Source organism: Apis mellifera, linkage group LG7 (assembly GCF_003254395.2).
Source record: "Apis mellifera strain DH4 linkage group LG7, Amel_HAv3.1, whole genome shotgun sequence".
Lineage (NCBI taxonomy): Eukaryota > Metazoa > Arthropoda > Insecta > Hymenoptera > Apidae > Apis > Apis mellifera.
This window is the reverse complement of record NC_037644.1, coordinates 2109934-2128380: the sequence shown is the minus strand read 5'-3', so window position 1 is coordinate 2128380 and position 18447 is coordinate 2109934. Positions and strand designations below refer to the sequence as shown.

At 33.7% G+C, this 18447-nt stretch overlaps 1 protein-coding gene and 2 long non-coding RNA genes across 6 annotated transcripts in view; 1 reads left to right on the top strand and 2 right to left on the bottom strand.

The window, feature by feature from the left end:
* Positions 1-18088, top strand: part of LOC411748 (protein kinase C-binding protein NELL1) — a 75231-nt gene extending 57143 nt beyond the window's left edge. The window contains 14 exon segments of the mRNA XM_006559806.3: positions 1952-2102; positions 5304-5586; positions 5756-5911; positions 6047-6269; positions 6472-6663; positions 7288-7407; positions 8119-8379; positions 8485-8862; positions 8998-9257; positions 9553-9795; positions 12685-12734; positions 15514-16009; positions 16012-16263; positions 16265-18088. Coding sequence (XP_006559869.2) covers positions 1952-2102; positions 5304-5586; positions 5756-5911; positions 6047-6269; positions 6472-6663; positions 7288-7407; positions 8119-8379; positions 8485-8862; positions 8998-9257; positions 9553-9795; positions 12685-12734; positions 15514-16009; positions 16012-16263; positions 16265-16426 — 3227 coding nt within the window. The 3' untranslated portion in view covers positions 16427-18088.
* Positions 5498-8292, bottom strand: LOC102654639. Of its 4 annotated transcripts, none has more exons than XR_003304981.1 (4): positions 8106-8243; positions 7248-7572; positions 7090-7176; positions 5498-5631 (listed from the first exon to the last, which is right to left on the bottom strand). It is a non-coding gene; the product is annotated as an uncharacterized LOC102654639 (long non-coding RNA). The 4 variants fall into 4 exon arrangements; XR_003304979.1 differs by lacking the exon at positions 5498-5631 and adding an exon at positions 6082-6219; XR_003304980.1 differs by lacking the exon at positions 5498-5631 and adding an exon at positions 6520-6655.
* On the bottom strand, positions 9126-15641 carry LOC113218887. Its single transcript, XR_003304982.1, has 3 exons — positions 15504-15641; positions 12654-14403; positions 9126-9261 (listed from the first exon to the last, which is right to left on the bottom strand). It is a non-coding gene; the product is annotated as an uncharacterized LOC113218887 (long non-coding RNA).
* Positions 18089-18447: the final 359 nt, after the last annotated feature.

Here is an 18447-nt window from a genome sequence, read left to right as displayed (position 1 = left end):
TATAGAGCTGCTGGTGTCTCGTTACGTTTTATTAAGCCTGTGAAATTTGAGGCCCCTGCAAGAAACCTGGCGCATGCGCGCCACTTTCACGGGTGACAACGCACAGCTCGCGAGGGCAGTGGACGCGAGAACGGTCGTGGGCCCTGTCTTGTTACACGCTTCGCTTCGCGAGACCCATGCGAACGGATAAACGTACTACTCGATCGACGAGCGAAGGATCATCGTCTTTACTAGCTAGCGTTACGGCGCTTTTAGCGAAATTTCATTGCGTGCGTCTTTATTGACCGAGTGAGAAAGAAGTGTCATGTTACACTGACCACGCGGCTAGATGACTCTAGTGTTCAATTAACCTAACACGAGAAATAGATGTAGAATAATTGTTACGTATCATTGTAGAAATAATTGTAAATCTGAGAAATAGATATAGAATAATTGTTACGTATTATTGAAAAAGAAATAATTGTAAATCTGAGAAATAAATAATTGTTACGTATTAGATAGATGATAGAATAATTAATAGAAATATTAGATAGATAATGGAATAATTGTTACGTATCATTGTAGAAATAATTGTAAAATCTGGTTTATAATATTTATACATTGTTTTGTTTAGATTTATAAAAGAATGATTGATCGTTTTAAAGAAATACTTTGTATGATATTAAAAAATAGGAAAAGATTGTGTCGAGTTGGGTAAAAGAAAAGTTTTATTGAATTTTAAGGAAAAAAAAACAATATTTTAAATAATAAGAACAGAGAAATTTTGCTCCAAGTTTTCGGGACGCTACGGAGCCAGTAAATGCGACCAATCGAATTTCCATGCCGACAGGATTACGTAACTGTACGAGGAGTAGGAACCGTAAATTGGACAAATCGATGCAACCCTACCAAAAATTTTGTTTGACCTACATACGAGAAATCTGTGAAATCTTCAACTGAACTTTAATTTTCAAAAGTTTTCAGGATTTTTTTCTTTTTTTTTTTTTAATGCGTTTCTACAGATAATTCAAACTTTTGGATTATTAATTTAAAATAATATCGAATATCAAATTTGTACGCGAATTTTTTATTTTTAAACTATTAAATTCCAACGATTAAGATTATCATTCTTAAAATCTCTAAAAGCATATAGAAATCCGAGAAATTGAATACGCCAAATTTCTAACTTGAACTTGTAAATCTTCTATCGATAAATTGAATAAGTTTGTTCCTGAACTTGTACAAATTCCTCGAGTTTCTGTTATTGATTGCTTCCATTGAACTTAGAACTTCGTTTTATCCATTGCTTGTGAAACTTGTGAAATTTTGAAAAGGAAAGTATTGAACCATTAATGTCCAAACTATTCTACTAATTTCTGATAAATCATTAATAGTACAAAGGAGACGTTCAAGATAGTTGAACGTGTGATAAAATGGAGAGAGAGAACTAAATGAATTATTCTGCAAACTATGTAACGTAACACCAAAAGAGAGATTATCTGTATCATTAAAATTATTCGAAAAATTAGCAATTTATTATAAAAGCAATGTATCTTTAATTAGATGATATATCTTTTAATAAAGTTCAAATTCTAAGAATATATTCACTTTTGACTCGACAAGAGTCTTATTTTTTGCAATTGTTATTTCAATTTTTCAAGCTCTTCTCAATAAAAAAATATTTCGAAGATAACAAAAGAATAAATGTAAGATATAAATTGTGATGGAAAAAAATTTCAAGAAAAATCTTAATCTTTTTCTTTTTGATATTGACAAACAATGATATTTTCACAGTGTTTAATAATTTGATAGAAAAATGATATTCACAATAATTAAATTTGATTTAACTGCAAATTAAATTACGTAAGATCTTTTTCTGAAACGAAATGTATCGTTGGTATTATTTGGTAATACCAGACATTGTAGAACGGTAGAGTGGGGGCGCAGAAATGATCGAGTTTTACTACTTCAGGCGAGGAGAGGGAGCTCCGACTGAACGAGGCGAGCTTCGAACGAGCGGCCACGCTACTCCGGCGGGTTCCGGAATTCACTATAGCCGCCGCTCTACGACAAGAGGAGGCCAATTCCGGGACAATCGTCGCCTTTTCACATGGGAACAATAGGTAGGGGTTCACGCGTGATTTCGTTCGATTCGAGAATTCAAAGCAACCCTACTGTGGTGCCGTTCAATGTGTACATTTTAAAATTCTTCCACTTTGTCTTCCTTCTCCTCTTTCTTCCCCGTTAAAATTTATCATAATTTTTTTAAAGAAATATTATTTGATTAATATTCTCTATTGCAAATTCATTATTGATTTAAAGAACAATTTTTTTTAAAGATTACTTTTATTTATTATTCAAATTCCATCTTTTCTTTCATTCTATATAATATGATTAAAATAATAGATTACTTAATCGCAATTAAATCACATTTCCAATCTCATTTTTCTATTTATTGCTTATATACTTGCTACAAATTGATACACTCTATTGCAAATTCATTATTGATCTAAAAAACAATTTTTTTTTAAAGATTTTATTTATTATTTAAATTATTTCCATCTTTTCTTTCATTTCTATATGATATGATTAAAATAATAAATTACTTAATCGCAATTAAATCACATTTCCAATTTCATTTTTCTATTTATTGCTTATATAATATCTATCTTGCTACAAATTGATGCACTCTATTGCAAATTCATTATTGATCTAAAGAACAATTTTTTTTTTTAAAGATTTTATTTATTATTTAAATTATTTCCATCTTTTCTTTCATTTCTATATAATATGATTAAAATAATAGATTACTTAATCGCAATTAAATCACATTTCCAATTTCATTTTTCTATTTATTGCTTATATAATATCTATCTTGCTACAAACTTGATACACTCTATTGCAAATTCATTATTGATCTAAAAAATAATTTTTTTTAAAGATTTTATTTATTATTTAAATTATTTCCATCTTTTCTTTCATTCTATACAATATGATTAAAATAATAGATTACTTAATCGCAATTAAATCACATTTCCAATTTCATTTTTCTATTTATTGCTTATATAATATCTATCTTGCTACAAATTGATATACTCTATTGCAAATTCATTATTGATCTAAAAAACAATTTTTTTTAAAGATTTTATTTATTATTTAAATTATTTCCATCTTTTTTTTCATTCTATATAATATGATTAAAATAATAAATTACTTAATCGCAATTAAATCACATTTCCAATCTCACTTTTCTATTTATTACTCGTGTAAATATGAAAATCTATCTTGCTATGAACTTGCTACGTTTTTTGTTTTATAAAATACAATAAAGGAGAAAAGTATTGTATATTGGAAAAATGAGTTAGCATCACTTTCAATAGAATTGGCGAACTGAAAAAGGTAGGAAGCCAGTCTTAAGGAAGTTACTGTGTCACAATTGTTGAGTTGGAACGAAGGAGAGCACTTAACCTCAAAGTAGTCGCACCCTCTGTTGGCACACGAGTAGCGCAATCTAGTCGTTTTAATCTGGCTGACATAAATTAGATGCATGTATCCATTCTGCCCGCGTATTTGTACAATAATTAACACGCTTCGCGAAATCACAGAAATGATTGTCAGAGGAGTTGAATTTAATTTGATATTCCTACGAAACGTTAATATATTTGATATATTTTATTCTATGTATAGTATATAATTTTATCCGTTTATCGAAAATAATATAATTGAATTAGAGACGAATGTTAGATGATAAAGGCGATATTTATTAGAATTGGAATATCGATTGCATTTATTATTGTCGCGCTTTTAATTCTCAATCAGAGATATTAGAGATAGATGGCAAGTGTAAAACGGAAATTGCGATATATCAATTTCCTTCTGATTCAATCATGTAATCTATTTAATTCTGTGTATATGTTTCAATTAACCAGCTAAAATGGTTTTAACCGATATACCACGTTGCTTTATTGACGATTTGCTCCATTAAATTGCTAAACAATTTCATCACCAGATTCTGGTAAATTTCTGATGATATAATCTTATAATCCTATTCAAGTTACACCTCTGCTTAATAAAAACTTAATTAAATACAAAAAATTGGAACACAAAGTAGTAACAATAGATACAAAATAAATAAATAAATATTGAGACTGAAACGAAGAAGAAATATTAATCTGACGAATAAAGAAATACAATATTATTGAATTAGTCGAACGACGATTTAATAATTTCATAAATAATTGAAAAAAAACTTGTTGAAATTATTAATTATTACCTTGGAAAATTTTTTTTCCAATGTATCCAGTTGAACGACTTAATAATTTCATAAATAATTGAGAAAATTTGTTGAAATTATTAATTATCTTGGAAAATTTTGTTTTCCAATGTATCCAGTTGAACGACTTAATAATTTCATAAATAATTGAAAAAACTTGTTGAAATTATTAATTATTACCTTGGAAAATTTTTTTTCCAATGTATCCAGTTGAACGACTTAATAATTTCATAAATAATTGAAAAAACTTGTTGAAATTATTAATTATTACCTTGAAAATTTTTTTTTCCAATGTATCCAGTTGAACGACTTAATAATTTCATAAATAATTGAAAAAACTTGTTGAAATTATTAATTATCACCTTGGAAAATTTTTTTTCCAATGTATCCAGTTGAACGACTTAATAATTTCATAAATAATTGAAAAAACTTGTTGAAATTATTAATTATCACCTTGGAAAATTTTGTTTTCCAATGTATATCCAAATATTGAGTCGAACGATTTAATAATTTCATAAATAATTGAAAAAACTTGTTGAAATTATTAATTATCACCTTGGAAAATTTTTTTTCCAATGTATCCAATTGAACGATTTAATGATTTCATAAATAATTGAGAAAACTTGTTGAAATTATTAATTATCACCTTGGAAAATTTTTTTTCCAATGTATCCAGTTGAACGATTTAATGATTTCATAAATAATTGAAAAAACTTGTTGAAATTATTAATTATCACCTTGGAAAATTTTTTTTCCAATGTATCCAGTTGAACGACTTAATAATTTCATAAATAATTGAGAAAACTTGTTGAAATTATTAATTATCACCTTGGAAAATTTTTTTTCCAATGTATCCAGTTGAACGACTTAATAATTTCATAAATAATTGAGAAAACTTGTTGAAATTATTAATTATCACCTTGGAAAATTTTGTTTTCCAATGTATATCCAGATATTGAGTCGAACGACTTAATAATTTCATAAATAATTGAAAAAAACTTGTTGAAATTATTATCACCTTGGAAAATTTTGTTTTCCAACGTATATCCAGATATTTGGAGCTGCAGAGCAGCGGCCGTAAAGACGAACTTCGACTGCATTACGTATCACGCCGGGACGGCAGCGTCCACGTGGAGGCGTTCCCTTTTCGTCTGGCCGATGGCGCTTGGCACAGGGTCGCCCTGAGTGTAAGCGGCTCGCAGGTCGAGCTGCTCGTCGACTGTCATCCTTTGTACAGGCGGTTACTTAGGCCTGGACCACCTGACACCAATTTCACTTTGCCACAATTACAACTCTGGGTTGGCCAGAGAAATGTCAGGCACTTTCTCTTTAAGGTACCATCTCCTCCTCTTCTTAATCTTTCTTTATCCATTATTTCTCTTTTTAACAAAATATTAACGATTATATAAAAAAAAACAAAAGGAACGTGATTATAATTATTTTCAAGAGTTTGAAATTTTTAATAATCAACTGAGATAAGCTGGTACGATTTTGGCGCCACAGGGTGCTTTGCAGGATGTGAAGCTGATACCAGGCCCCCATGGCTACCTTTCCCAATGTCCCCAACTTGACTCGTCTTGTCCCACTTGCGGTCAATTTTCTATATTACAAAACACGGTGGAACAGCTGATGCATAATCTCAACGAGCTCACGCGTAGGGTGAGTGTATCTCTTCAATTTATCACTCTTTTCTACTTTTGATTCAAGTTTTTTAATCGTAAAAAAATGAGAAATTAGATTTAGAAAAATAACTGGACAACTTTGCTTTCCTCTCATTCCCATCCTTCCTTTTAGCTAGCCGCTGCAGAGGGCAGGATAAGCAAAGTGGAGGAGTGCGAGTGCCAAAAGTCGTGCAGGGCAAATGGCACCGTTCACGAGGATGGCGCGACCTGGGAAAAGGGTTGCCAACAGTGTTCCTGCGTACACGGGGAGATCGAGTGCAGGCCTACACCCTGCGCGCCTGTAACCTGCAAGAATCCTGTCATTCCTCAAGGACAGTGTTGTCCTATATGTTTAAGTAAGTACTTTTTTAAATTAAAAAATTGTAATCTTAAATCATGTACAAATAATCAAATTGTAATCAGAGTAAAAGAAAGAAAGAAAGAAAGAAAGCTTAATCTTTTAGTTCTGGATTAATTTTTAAAAATTTAAGAACACTTTTTTTTCTCAATATTTACGTTATTAATTATTAATATCGTGTGATCAATAATTGTCTCCAGAGCAATGTTATTTGCACGGAGTAATTTACGATCACGGTGAGAAAGTTTCGCCGAAACAGTGCGTAGAGTGCGACTGTTTCGATGGCAGCTTCACTTGCCAGAGATTCGACACTGAAACAAGATGTCCGCCGTTGCCCTGTCCACCGAGCGAGCAGATCAGCGTAGCCGAAGAATGCTGCAAGTTCTGTCCGGGTATGGTTATTTATACAAGCATACTTCAAATCACTAAATATTTCATGGTACTCATCATCGTGATTAATCTTCTTCGATGTTTACAAGAATACGTGAACATTCAATTGAGAGCGAATCGCAATCGTTCATACGATAATATTTGATAGCTTGATCGTTAAATATTTACTAATCTTAATTAATTTCCAAAAAAAAAAAAAAGAAATCATTCACAGAATCGCGCTTAAATAATTAACCAATTGATTATACAACCCATGGCAAAAAATCTTAAGAGATCAATATATTAAATCTATATTCAATTTGTCATAAATTTTTTTTAAATTGAAATATATATTTTTATATATTAAATAAAATTTTGCTAAGGGCTGGATTCGATATTACGATTGAATCGAATGAAAAGAGCGATGCATGCCATTTTATGGTACTCACATTGAAAAAAATCCCTAGGCGAAATTTCCCTCTTTTCTGCTATAATGTAATATTCGTATCCTGAATGGCATGGCAGCCGACCAATATCTAAAAAAAAAACCAAGAAAACGATTCTAACCATTTGATCCAATGCTCTAATAATAATTAAATTTTCTAACCATCTCTGCATTCTTTCCTTGGCTAACCCAATTTAACCAGGGGTGGACTACTGTGCGAAGGGCCACAAGTGTCATGCTAATGCGTCCTGCCTGAATCTGCAGACAACGTACGCCTGCCATTGCGATATCGGTTTCCAGGGGGACGGTCATAACTGTCACGGTATCTAATGCTTCTCTAACTTTGCTCTCTCTCTCTCTCTTTTTGTGTGCCTTTTCTTCTCTTCTCTTTTTTTTTTTTTTGTTTTCCTTTCCCGTCGATATTTAATAGCCTTTAATTCAATTAAATCCATTGAGATGGCGATCGTGATATTTCCGTCTGTCGACCCTTCATCGTTAAATATATAGAAGATCGATGTTAGTACACACATAATCATACAGCATGTGTTTGCTCATCCGTGATTTTATCGATAGTCGTCGTGTCAAAGAAAAAATAAATTTTCCGTGATTTGTGGTTATTATCAAAATTACTAATGTGTGTGTGTTCATGTTTTCGTAATAAAATTTAGATTCAAATCGATCTGTTTGTTTGACGAGATTGACGTGAAATGATAATTACTTGAATGAGTTTGAAAAGATCGTCGGGTAATAATACGCATTAAAACGACAAGATGGTTTTTGCAATTATGTAATAGAAATAAAAGCATTTTTTTTTTTTTCTAAAATTATATTTTTGCACTTTAAAAATTATTCTCTGGTTTATTTTGGTAGAATATTTCGACCTTCAAATGACCTTAAATGAAATATCATTTAATTTTATCTATATATATATATATATAGGATAGAATTGATTGGTTATTCGGATCATTCGAAGGTCCAAATCTATCGAAGTAAATTAATTGAAAATAATTGATTAAATACGTTAACGTGGCAGACATAGATGAATGCAAACAGCAAGGTGGCTCCGAGGGGCACCATTGTAACGCAAACACAAAATGTGTGAACGTGAATGGCTCTTACACGTGCGAGTGTCTTCCGGGTTACCACAGAGTAGACAAATTCAACTGCGCCGAGTTAGACGAGTGTGCGACTGGTCATCACGCGTGCGACGAGCACGCCACCTGCGTGAACACAGCGGGAAGTTACTATTGCATATGTGAAGATGGCTACACTGGCGATGGTTACACATGCAAACGTATGTTTATTCTCTATGTTTTAATGTTTTTCTCATGTCCCAATTCTTCGTCTTCCTGTTGTTTTTTAAATTTTTGAAAAAAAATTTTTCGTTCATCCTCTCTAGCTGTTTGCAATCAAACCTGTCAAAATGGCGGTGAATGCGTGGCGCCGGGAAGGTGTTCCTGTCGGCGTGGCTACATAGGCAATAGTTGTGAATTAGATTTGGACGAGTGTGCGAGTGATTTACATCGGTGTCATCAATCATCAACGTGTTTCAATATGCCCGGTTGGTATTATTGCCGTTGTAAACCGGGTTACAGAAGCGCCCTCCATGATAGTACTCAGGGTACACAATGTCTCGATATCGACGAGTGCAACGACCAAACGATCGAGAGGAGGCATACCTGTCATCCTAGCGCCAAGTGTGTCAATACCGAGGGTGGTTACGAATGTATTTGCCCGCCTCAAGAGGAAAATAGTACTATGGAGGAATGTAGACTGAGTGAGTATATATATATATATACTTTTTACGTTATAGATCTAGGGATTTTTCCGATTATCCAGTTTTAATGTAGTAACAATTGGAGAAATATTCATAAGCGGAGAAGTAAAGATTATTATTATTATACGTTGATAGGTTGTTGGTTCGAAAATCAAGAAGTGAAAAACGGAGAAACTCTAGCACCAGCCGAAAATCCCTGTAGGAGATGCACTTGCAAAGATGGCGTTGTTACATGTAGGGACCCGATTTGCGACTGCAGCGCTCCGGGAAGTCATCGGGATAAATGTTGCCCGCAATGCGATCCCGCGGCTTCTTGTAGGCATCAAGAACTTCATCATCTAGTCTTCAGAAGTGGCGAACGATGGATATACCAGTGTCAGACTTGTGAATGCCTGGTAACTAATAAAAATTATATAGTCAATTTCATTTTTTTTTTCTTTAATAACATTCACTTTTAATCTTCTATGATCTAATTATTTCTAAATAAAATATATTACTCAATTAACAATCTTGATATATAATAAGCAATTATCTTTTAAAATGGAAACTTTTATTCAAAATCATTATCTTAATTATAAAATAAATTATTTTATGTTTTAAATTAGATTCTATTATCTTTAATAATCATATTTAATATGTTCTTTTATAATTTGAAACGAATTTAGAATTATCACGTATGATTCATTTCAGTACGGCGAAGTAGACTGCTGGCAAATGGAATGTCCACCAGTGACTTGCTCAAACCCTGTGACAGAGGATGGGGACTGTTGTCCTCGTTGTGAAGACGATCCCTGCGCGAGAGAAACGTTTGGAAATGACACTTCTCTCTCGGTATTAACCAGGCCACAACCTTGCAGCTACTCTGGAATTATTCACGAGAGTGGCAGCTCCTGGCAGGATCCTCATGACAAGTGCACCACGTGCGAGTGCAAGGTAAGAAGGATGTCCGGCTGTGGTAACATCGGGGGACCGCAGAATCGTTCGTCTCACAAGATACGAATAAAATAGGGGGGTTCGTGAGGAAAGAGAGACACGAATCGTTACGGAGAAAACATGTGCCTTAGACAATAGATTTTAAAATTAATAATGTATAATAATCATTTTTTAGCAGAATATTCTTTTTTAATTTCTTTATGCTGATGATGATGATGATGAAACAAGATATATTCATTGTAATAAAATGTTGTTTAATAACACTTGTTTATATAACATATGGATAAATGTTAGAAATGAATTTCTTTTTATCTCGTGTTCTCTTTTCACATGAAATCAAGAACTCAAAGGTCAGTAAAATAAATTAAAAAAACTAAATATCGCCTTCATTTAGCCGTGGATCTGTCCTGCGTCTGATCAATTACGTTTACTGTGCTCCTACGAGGTGCGACCAGTTGCTGTGCGGGAAGCGATCATTTAAGATGCATTGATATATTTACACGATGTACATGTGGCGGATTACTTGAAATAATTTTAAATCTATATTTTCCTTAAGCTTTAATTTGCGATGAATTCTGAAGTAAACTATTTAACATTGTTTGCAAACACTGTATGAATAATCGTTAGTGTAATTATTTAACATATGTGTTAATCAGATAATTGTAAATATATTTGTTGAAATTTTTGAATTAATTAACAAATGATATTTTATTAACTTTTTATATTTATGATATAATATATTTGTATCCCTTTCTTTCTAAATTATTTGAAAATATAATAACTATTATCTACTATGATCTTCTTTAATTTATAATAAATTATCCGCCACATGTTCGCATTAAAATCACACACATTGACATATAAAATTTGTTTTTTTTTTTATCGTTTTTTTTTTTTCCCTCTTTGTTTTCGTCTCAATTTTTTTTATCGTACTAGTAGGTAACCCTCGTATAATACAAGGTACCTATATACATATATTGACTATCATTTACTTTCCAGTATGCCATTATTTGCGGTGTGTATAACGCGAGTCAACTTTTTGCAAGCCTAATTGCGCTAAAATTTTATTCTTTATACGCTGAGAGAAAAACTTGAAAATTAAATTCTTAAATTTCGGAAATTCTCATTTAAAGTCTTTGAAGTACATACGACTTACTGTATATACAATACAATCTCATACTTGTACACATATTTATAGTATTTATAGTTTTAGTTCACATCAAGATCAATCGGATCAATTAGAGTAATTTAGAACTATGATGACGAAATATAAAAATTAGATAATTATTAATATAAATTTATTATAGAATGAATTGATTTTTAAAATGCAAGTAGTTGCAAGCATAATTTAACCTTGACATTCTAGTAGAATAAAATTTAAGCATTAGAATAGAATTAAGCTAGACTTAAGTTGGCATTAGAGTACTTAAAACTGATTAAGACTCGTTTATATATATATAGTTTAATAATTAAATTCGAATCTATTCGAATCAATCGAATTTAATCAAATTTAATATATAGTATATATTAAGAATTACAGATAACCTGCTTCAAAGGCTGAACGAAGTCTCGGATTAAAATTAAAACTTTATTTAGAAATATGTTCTCTCGGCGTGAGCTACCATTGCGTCGTGCTAATATTATGCAAAATTATCTGATGCTGTATTCACCACTTGTAAATTATTTTCAACTCGGATATCTGTTTTTATCAGTTACTAGCGTACGAGATACGTTCAGGGGCGTCCCTAAGTTAGCGTAGACCTATATATTATGTGCAATGTTTTTTCGTTAGCTGCCTTGCACGCGGCAGTGTTCATTATTGTTATTATTATTATTATTATTATTATTATTATTATTATTGTTATCATTATACTATTAATCTTTCACTTTAAGTAAGAAAGACGAAACATTTCTAATTCGGCACCGTATATTCATATGTGTATTTAATATATATGCATGTTTATTCGTGATGAAAATAATCACGTATTGTAAAGTAGAAACGAAAAATTATTGTTATCGTTGTAATCATTATTATTATTATTATTATTATTTTGTAGTAATGTTGTTTTATTTAATCAATTGTATTTTCCGTTTTAACCCTTGCTCACTATGAATCAGATATATTGAATAGCTTGAACGAAAATCAAGAAAATTAGGTATAGTATCGGATGGGTGGTAAAAATCGTAAGTTATAGATTTTTCACGGTGGTTCATTTACATGTCATGTATAAATATAACTTTTTTTGAACACTGCCGCGTAGTATCAACCGAAATCATGCGCGCAAAACGTAAAAAAAAAACTCTCTGTTTTTCGTACGATTCGAATTAAAAAAAAAAAAAAACTCTTATTGCTTCGGGTCGGCCCTGCATGGATCGTGTTCAGTACGTATATTAATTAACGACTAATTTTCAATTCGATTTCATTACGACTAAGCGTAGCATGACCTCCACCTCGTCAATTTATTACAATCTGTTTTGACAAAAGAATAGAAAAAAAAAATCAATAGCAAAAATATTGATAATACTTGATATTTAATTCACAAGTAAATTTAATATGTTTTAGCAAATTGTAAAATTGAAATAGAATTATTATTGAAAAATAAAAAGGGGAAAAAAAAAGTAACTAGACTTAGAATCCACGATAAACGGATTTTCAATAATCGAGTCGGATATAAACGTGTTTGAACATCTGAGATAAATCGACGAGGAGAGATGGGCTGATGTGTTTAAAAATAAGATAAAATAATTAACATAGAAACGAGCGAACGGAGTGTTTTGTGTAATCATGCTGCGAAATTTTTTAATCTCACATCATATTTAACATAACATGAAACACACATCAGCCGTGAATGTCTAACCTGACTAGCCTAACGATGGGTATCCTTGCAGGTGCCGTACTGCGCCCAATTGGTGAGCAATAGCGCGTGTTGTGTGCATCGGTAATCACGTCACTTCTACCTCACCTATAATCTTCTTCTACCCGCCTTTTCTTCTCTTTTTTTTATTTATTTATTCTTCTAACGTTTGTTCTTTCTTTATTCTTACTTCTCACTCACTTGTCACTTCTAGCTCGAACGCTTTTATTTTCTTCTTCTTCTTCTTCTGTTTCTCCTGCTTATTTCGAATAGCACCACTTGACACCATCTTTTCTCTCCTTTCTTTTTTTTTTTTTTTTTCGGCCATCGGCCGAATCAATCGCTTCTTATCTACGCAAGCCCTCGATTTTACTTTCTTACTCTGTCGTGTAATACTCGTTTAGAATCCATTAGAGGAAGTAAATCTAGTAACATAGATATCCCCTGGTTCATTCGTTCGTAGAGGTCTCTTGCGTTCGTTGATCGCCGCACGCTGGTCACCAGGCATGAACGACGTTTTCTTGCGTTAGGTTACATGCACTGATCGTTTATGCCACGTGTGTTTAAAATTTTAATGTTTTAAAGACGATAGTCGTTGGATTTTTCTTTTTTTGATTTGTTTGATTTGAAATTTTTTTTAATAAAAGATAACGATCGTACAGAAGGTGGCGTTAAATAAATATATATATATTTATTATTACGATCTTTTTGACAGCGTGTGGCATAGACAAATAGACATTGACACTGCGCAAGAAATATTACTTTTAACTCTAAGAATTAAATCGCGAGCACGTCGCATGTTTCGTTATTAAGAATTATATTCAGAATTACTCTTGATCGATCCGAAGACGATTATTATCTTATTATTTAATCGATAATATTTATATAAATATTCTGTATCGTGTTTTAAGTTAAATAATTCTTAATTATTAGTGTCTGTTAGTGTTAAATTCAAAGTAAAATCAAATTTAAATTTATTATTAAAAAGAAAAAAATTGATTGAATGTTAATTATTTTTATCATTAAAATCATATAAAAAATTTGTGCAATGGAAAGAAGTGAAACATTTATTATTATTATTATTAATTGATTCTGATATTATTGATTTTTTTTTTCTTCGCAAAAATAAAAGATAAATTTAAATCCATTGTTATTATTATTGTTTGAATATTTTCTTTTCCGTCGATCGTTCGATCAAGAATGCTCAATACGATCCTCCACTTTAATTACAGTGGTTGAATGCACGTTTTCACAATGATTCGCATGTAACGATTCACCTCACGTTTTTTTTTTTTTCTGACTAAAAAAAAAAATACGAGTTAACGTCTCGATTCATTCGATTCAAGAAACGCACATTAATGATGCACTGTCGTTAAAAAAAAAAAAAAATTCGGATTTCTAAAATATTTGATATCGGTCGGGTGCACGACGCACGTGGTGACAGACACACGCTCACGTACAAATATACGTACACAGAATTGCATTATAATTCATTTTTTGTGTTTCCTTTATTATTATTGTTATTATTATCATTATTATTATTATTATTATTACTATTATTATTATTACTATTATTATTATTACTACTACTATTATTATTATTATTACTATTATTATTATTATTATTATTACTATTATTATGATTTTGTTACACTTGAGCCTCTTTTGCACCCTCCTCTGATCTGCATTCGAGATTCGATAGAAGCACCAAGAATCTCTTTCTCTATCTATCGAGTATTGTCTGGCAATGATTCTGGCAAGAAAAGATAAAAAAAAAAAAGATAAAATTTAAGACAACGTTTGAAATTGTATAAAATATAATCTAACCTATATTTTTATATAAATTAGATTTTAAAAGAATTTTTTATTGACTATGTCTATTTTCTTTAATATAAAATTACAAAATCAAAAATCGTAAGATTTAATCATTTTGCTGAAATCATTGCTGGAAGTAGTGATAACCTAGATACGGTATCCTCAAGGTGTCAGATACATACTATGAAAATTCATTGTTTTGTTTTTCCCGAATGTCAGAGCATGATTGTTATGAGTCGAGTTCTTGTAATTTGTGCTTGTAAAAGCAATATTTTTATTAATCGTGCACGAGAAAGATCCATCGAATCTGGGTCATCAGCATATATATATATATATATATATATATACGTATAAGGACGCAAATTTTCATCGAAAAACGGATTCAATCGTCGTTAAACGCGATTTCGACGAAACAATGAATTACATATTATGTGGAGGATTACCTGAGTATCCCCTTCAGCGATGCGAAAAGTCTTGGACAAAACGAGTTAATCAGAATTACAATATCCGCGATTATTCTTCACATGCTTTCTCATAATAAATCAACGAATATCGATTCATATCACGTTCTAACCTTTCAAAAGTGAGGCGATCATGCACGCTCACGAATTCACGTCAAAGTCAGAGACGCACTTCCCCTGGGTTCTCTATATAAATTTATAGATAGATAAAAGATTATTGTATCCTCTCTTTGAATTTGCAAAAAAAGATATAAAAATATTAAAAAGCAATCACGTTACAGATCACATCGCTAGATTTGCAAATCATATTTTATACAATTTCAAAATTTCCCGCTTCTTCGACTATCCTCTATAACGCATCACGCACCCGATAGATGGTAGCACGCACCGCGTACACCCAAGACTTTTCGCGCGGTTACAAGGGAGTATTCTTCGTGTTGAATGTTCGTAAAGAAACGGAAAGAAAATAAATTGATAATTGAGAAAAGAAACGGAAGAGGGCGAAAGTCAGGCGAACACGATACAAGTCGCTTGGTCCCGTTCGTTTCGCCGTTGGCTAACCCAGTGTCCAACGAACCTCTCCGTAGGACGGGCAGCTATGCTGCAGCTACGATTACGGCTGCGCTGGCGATCTGGGCAGCAACAAGCAGCAGCAACGTCCTCCAGTCGTTGTTCCTGAGCCTGTCGTACGCAGCCTACCGAGTTCTACGCGGTCACCGATGGTCGATGGTGCATCGGAAGCAGCTGTATCAGCGGTTACCGCTTCCGCTACTGCAACACCAGTCACCGGCGCTCACCTCCTGTCGGCATCGCCTTCTTCCTCCTCGTCCATTAACAACAACAACAACAACGCCGCCGCCGGTGGTGGGGGGTCGACGACCATCAGAAAAATTCACTGGAACGTACAAAACAACCTGCCAAACAAACCATCCCAACAACAGAGGGACGGTCGCCACGCCAGAGTGGAAACGCAACAGCAGCAACAGCAAATTTTACCGACAGCCAGGTACCAGCTGGTTTCTGGAGCAGCGACGACGTCGTCGTCGGCGCCTGAACGCGTTGCGTCCGCGTCGACGTCGTCGACGACGACGATTAAAGCTCCGAACACGAGATACGAGGGCAAATCACACGCGTCCGGATCGAGGCGTCAACGCGCCAAAGCGGTCAACAACGGTCTCGCCAACTTGCGACAGCAGCGCAGCAATGCGTCCTTCGTATCCTCCTCCTCCTCCTCCTCTTCCTCCTCCTCTTCCTCCCCCACCTCCTCATCCGTATCGTTCTCGTCGCCTCTCGCAATGCTGGTGCCATCTGGAACGAATCTCGAGCCGCAACGTGACAACATCTCGGCGAGTAACGGGAACGGTACTAGCGAGAATGTGGTCGCGAATGGTTACCGTCAGCCGGCATCAACAGGAGGGCAGCATCGGCGCGGCGATGGCGCAGAATCCGTGGCGCGCAATAGTGGTGCCACCTGAGGCTGACGCTCGCGTGGACAGTTAGAAGAGAAAGAAATAAACACTGGCAAGGCATTCCAAGGGGTGTAGCACGGGAGCTGGGCCGTGGCCCGTTATAGGAGCGAGTTTTGGAGAAAGCGTTCTCTCTATGGTCATCTACGATCGTCTAATCGAGGGTGTTGTCGAGGGAAGCGAGTGCACTGAACAAGAGGAACGCGACCACTGGAGTGAAACACTGAAAAAGCACAACGCAAGGGGAGTCCGTGTTTGGATTTGATTTGTTCGACGATCACGGGCAACGAGCGTGATAAACGTGCTATGGATGAACGTCCAGTTTCCTTGACGAGTTTCGATCCTCGTCCAACTTCCAGAAATCGTTGCGTATCTATCAAGATCGTTGCGATCGTCTATCAAGATACATTTCTTATTATCTGTGGTCTGTGCTTGTCTATCGCGACTTGAGTCACGATAGAACGTGGAAAAATCTATCGATACTCGAGCTTGGATAGATAGATTAGGTCAACGCTTGACGCTTCGAGGACACAGTGTTCAGCGAGGAGTAATGATTGACCGGGGAAAGTTAGGTGTGCCAAAAAAAATGTGAGCCAGCCAACACCGAGAACGAAGTTGAACCAAGTTTCTGTTTGTGACGACATACGCGGACTCGATTCGTGTTCCCTCTGATTATTTTCTCTCTTTTCAAATTTTTTTCTTTTCTTCTTTTCTTTTTCTTTTTTTTTTCCGCCCCCCTTCTTTCTTTCTTTTCTTCAGCCTCCGAAAAGATCGAACAGAGGGCGGGTCCGTCATTGTCGTTGGTCGTTGATCGGACGAAATGTCTCTTTCCTCGCGTTTTGAGCTGGGTCAAGCATAACAACAAGTGAGAGAGAATCGAGAAACTGAGCCCGTGACGCGCGGTGTCCTTCGGAGCGTTCTCTAATAAAAAGCAACACCGATCACACGCTTTCGCGAGTTTCCTTTCTTTGGCATAATTTCCATGTTGAACAGGTAGCGCACAATATTTGGGCCTTATAAAAATTATAAAAACGGGAAAACGAGAAAATAAAAAAAAAAAAAGAAAGAAAATAAAAAAGGAAGGGTGTCTTTCTTCGTCTTTCTTCACCAACGGAAAAGGCTAATACCGTGTTGAATTTGAATCGTGTTCTCCGTTTTTAAGGCAGGACGAGAATATGAAAAAAAAAAAATATGAAATGATAGGAATTAGTAATTTACCTTAGTAAGGAATTGAATATCCTCGAACGAGAAGGACAAAGGAAATAAAAATATCGAATTGCGTTATGAAGAGCTCCGTAATATACTTATTAATATATACAAATATATATATATATATGTATATTATATATATATGTATAAATATATATATACGTGATGTATATTCAATATACGGAATCATGCGTGAAACATAAACGATTCTATTTATAGAGTAATATGTGAATCGAGATCGATCTTGTCGATTATAAAAATAAAAAAGAAAGGAAGGGAAAAAGTGTACTACACCTACATATATATATGTATAAAAAAAAAAAAAAGAGTATTCTACAATGGATCATATCTCGACAATATAAGGTAAAAACGCGCGATATACACCAAATTATCATAATGCGGACATTATAGAGATCGTGTCTCTTTTCTTGAGTAAAAATGGAAGCGATTAATTAAAAGGGCAAAAAAAAAAAAAGAAAAAAAAAAGCAAAAAAAAAAAAAAGTAAATAAAGTGGATAAAAAGTCGTATAGTCTTTACGCTTGAAAACGTTAACGTTTAAGAGTCATCGTTATGTATTAGGATAACGCGAAGATTCCGATTCTCGTGAAGATCTTGAGAGAGAGAGATAGCAACACGCTTCTTTTCGTAGACAGCCAATTATATAAGCCGGTTCAGTTTCTCTGGTTCTGGAACGCTGAATGGTTTATGCCTGATCCATAGAGCGCGCAACCTGTGCCTCCGAGGATTCAACATCCATCAATAGTCTTCACTATTTGTATACAGTGAAAAATTAAACGTGTTCGTTCGATTTATTTCAAACAAGAATTACACTTCGGATATTTTAT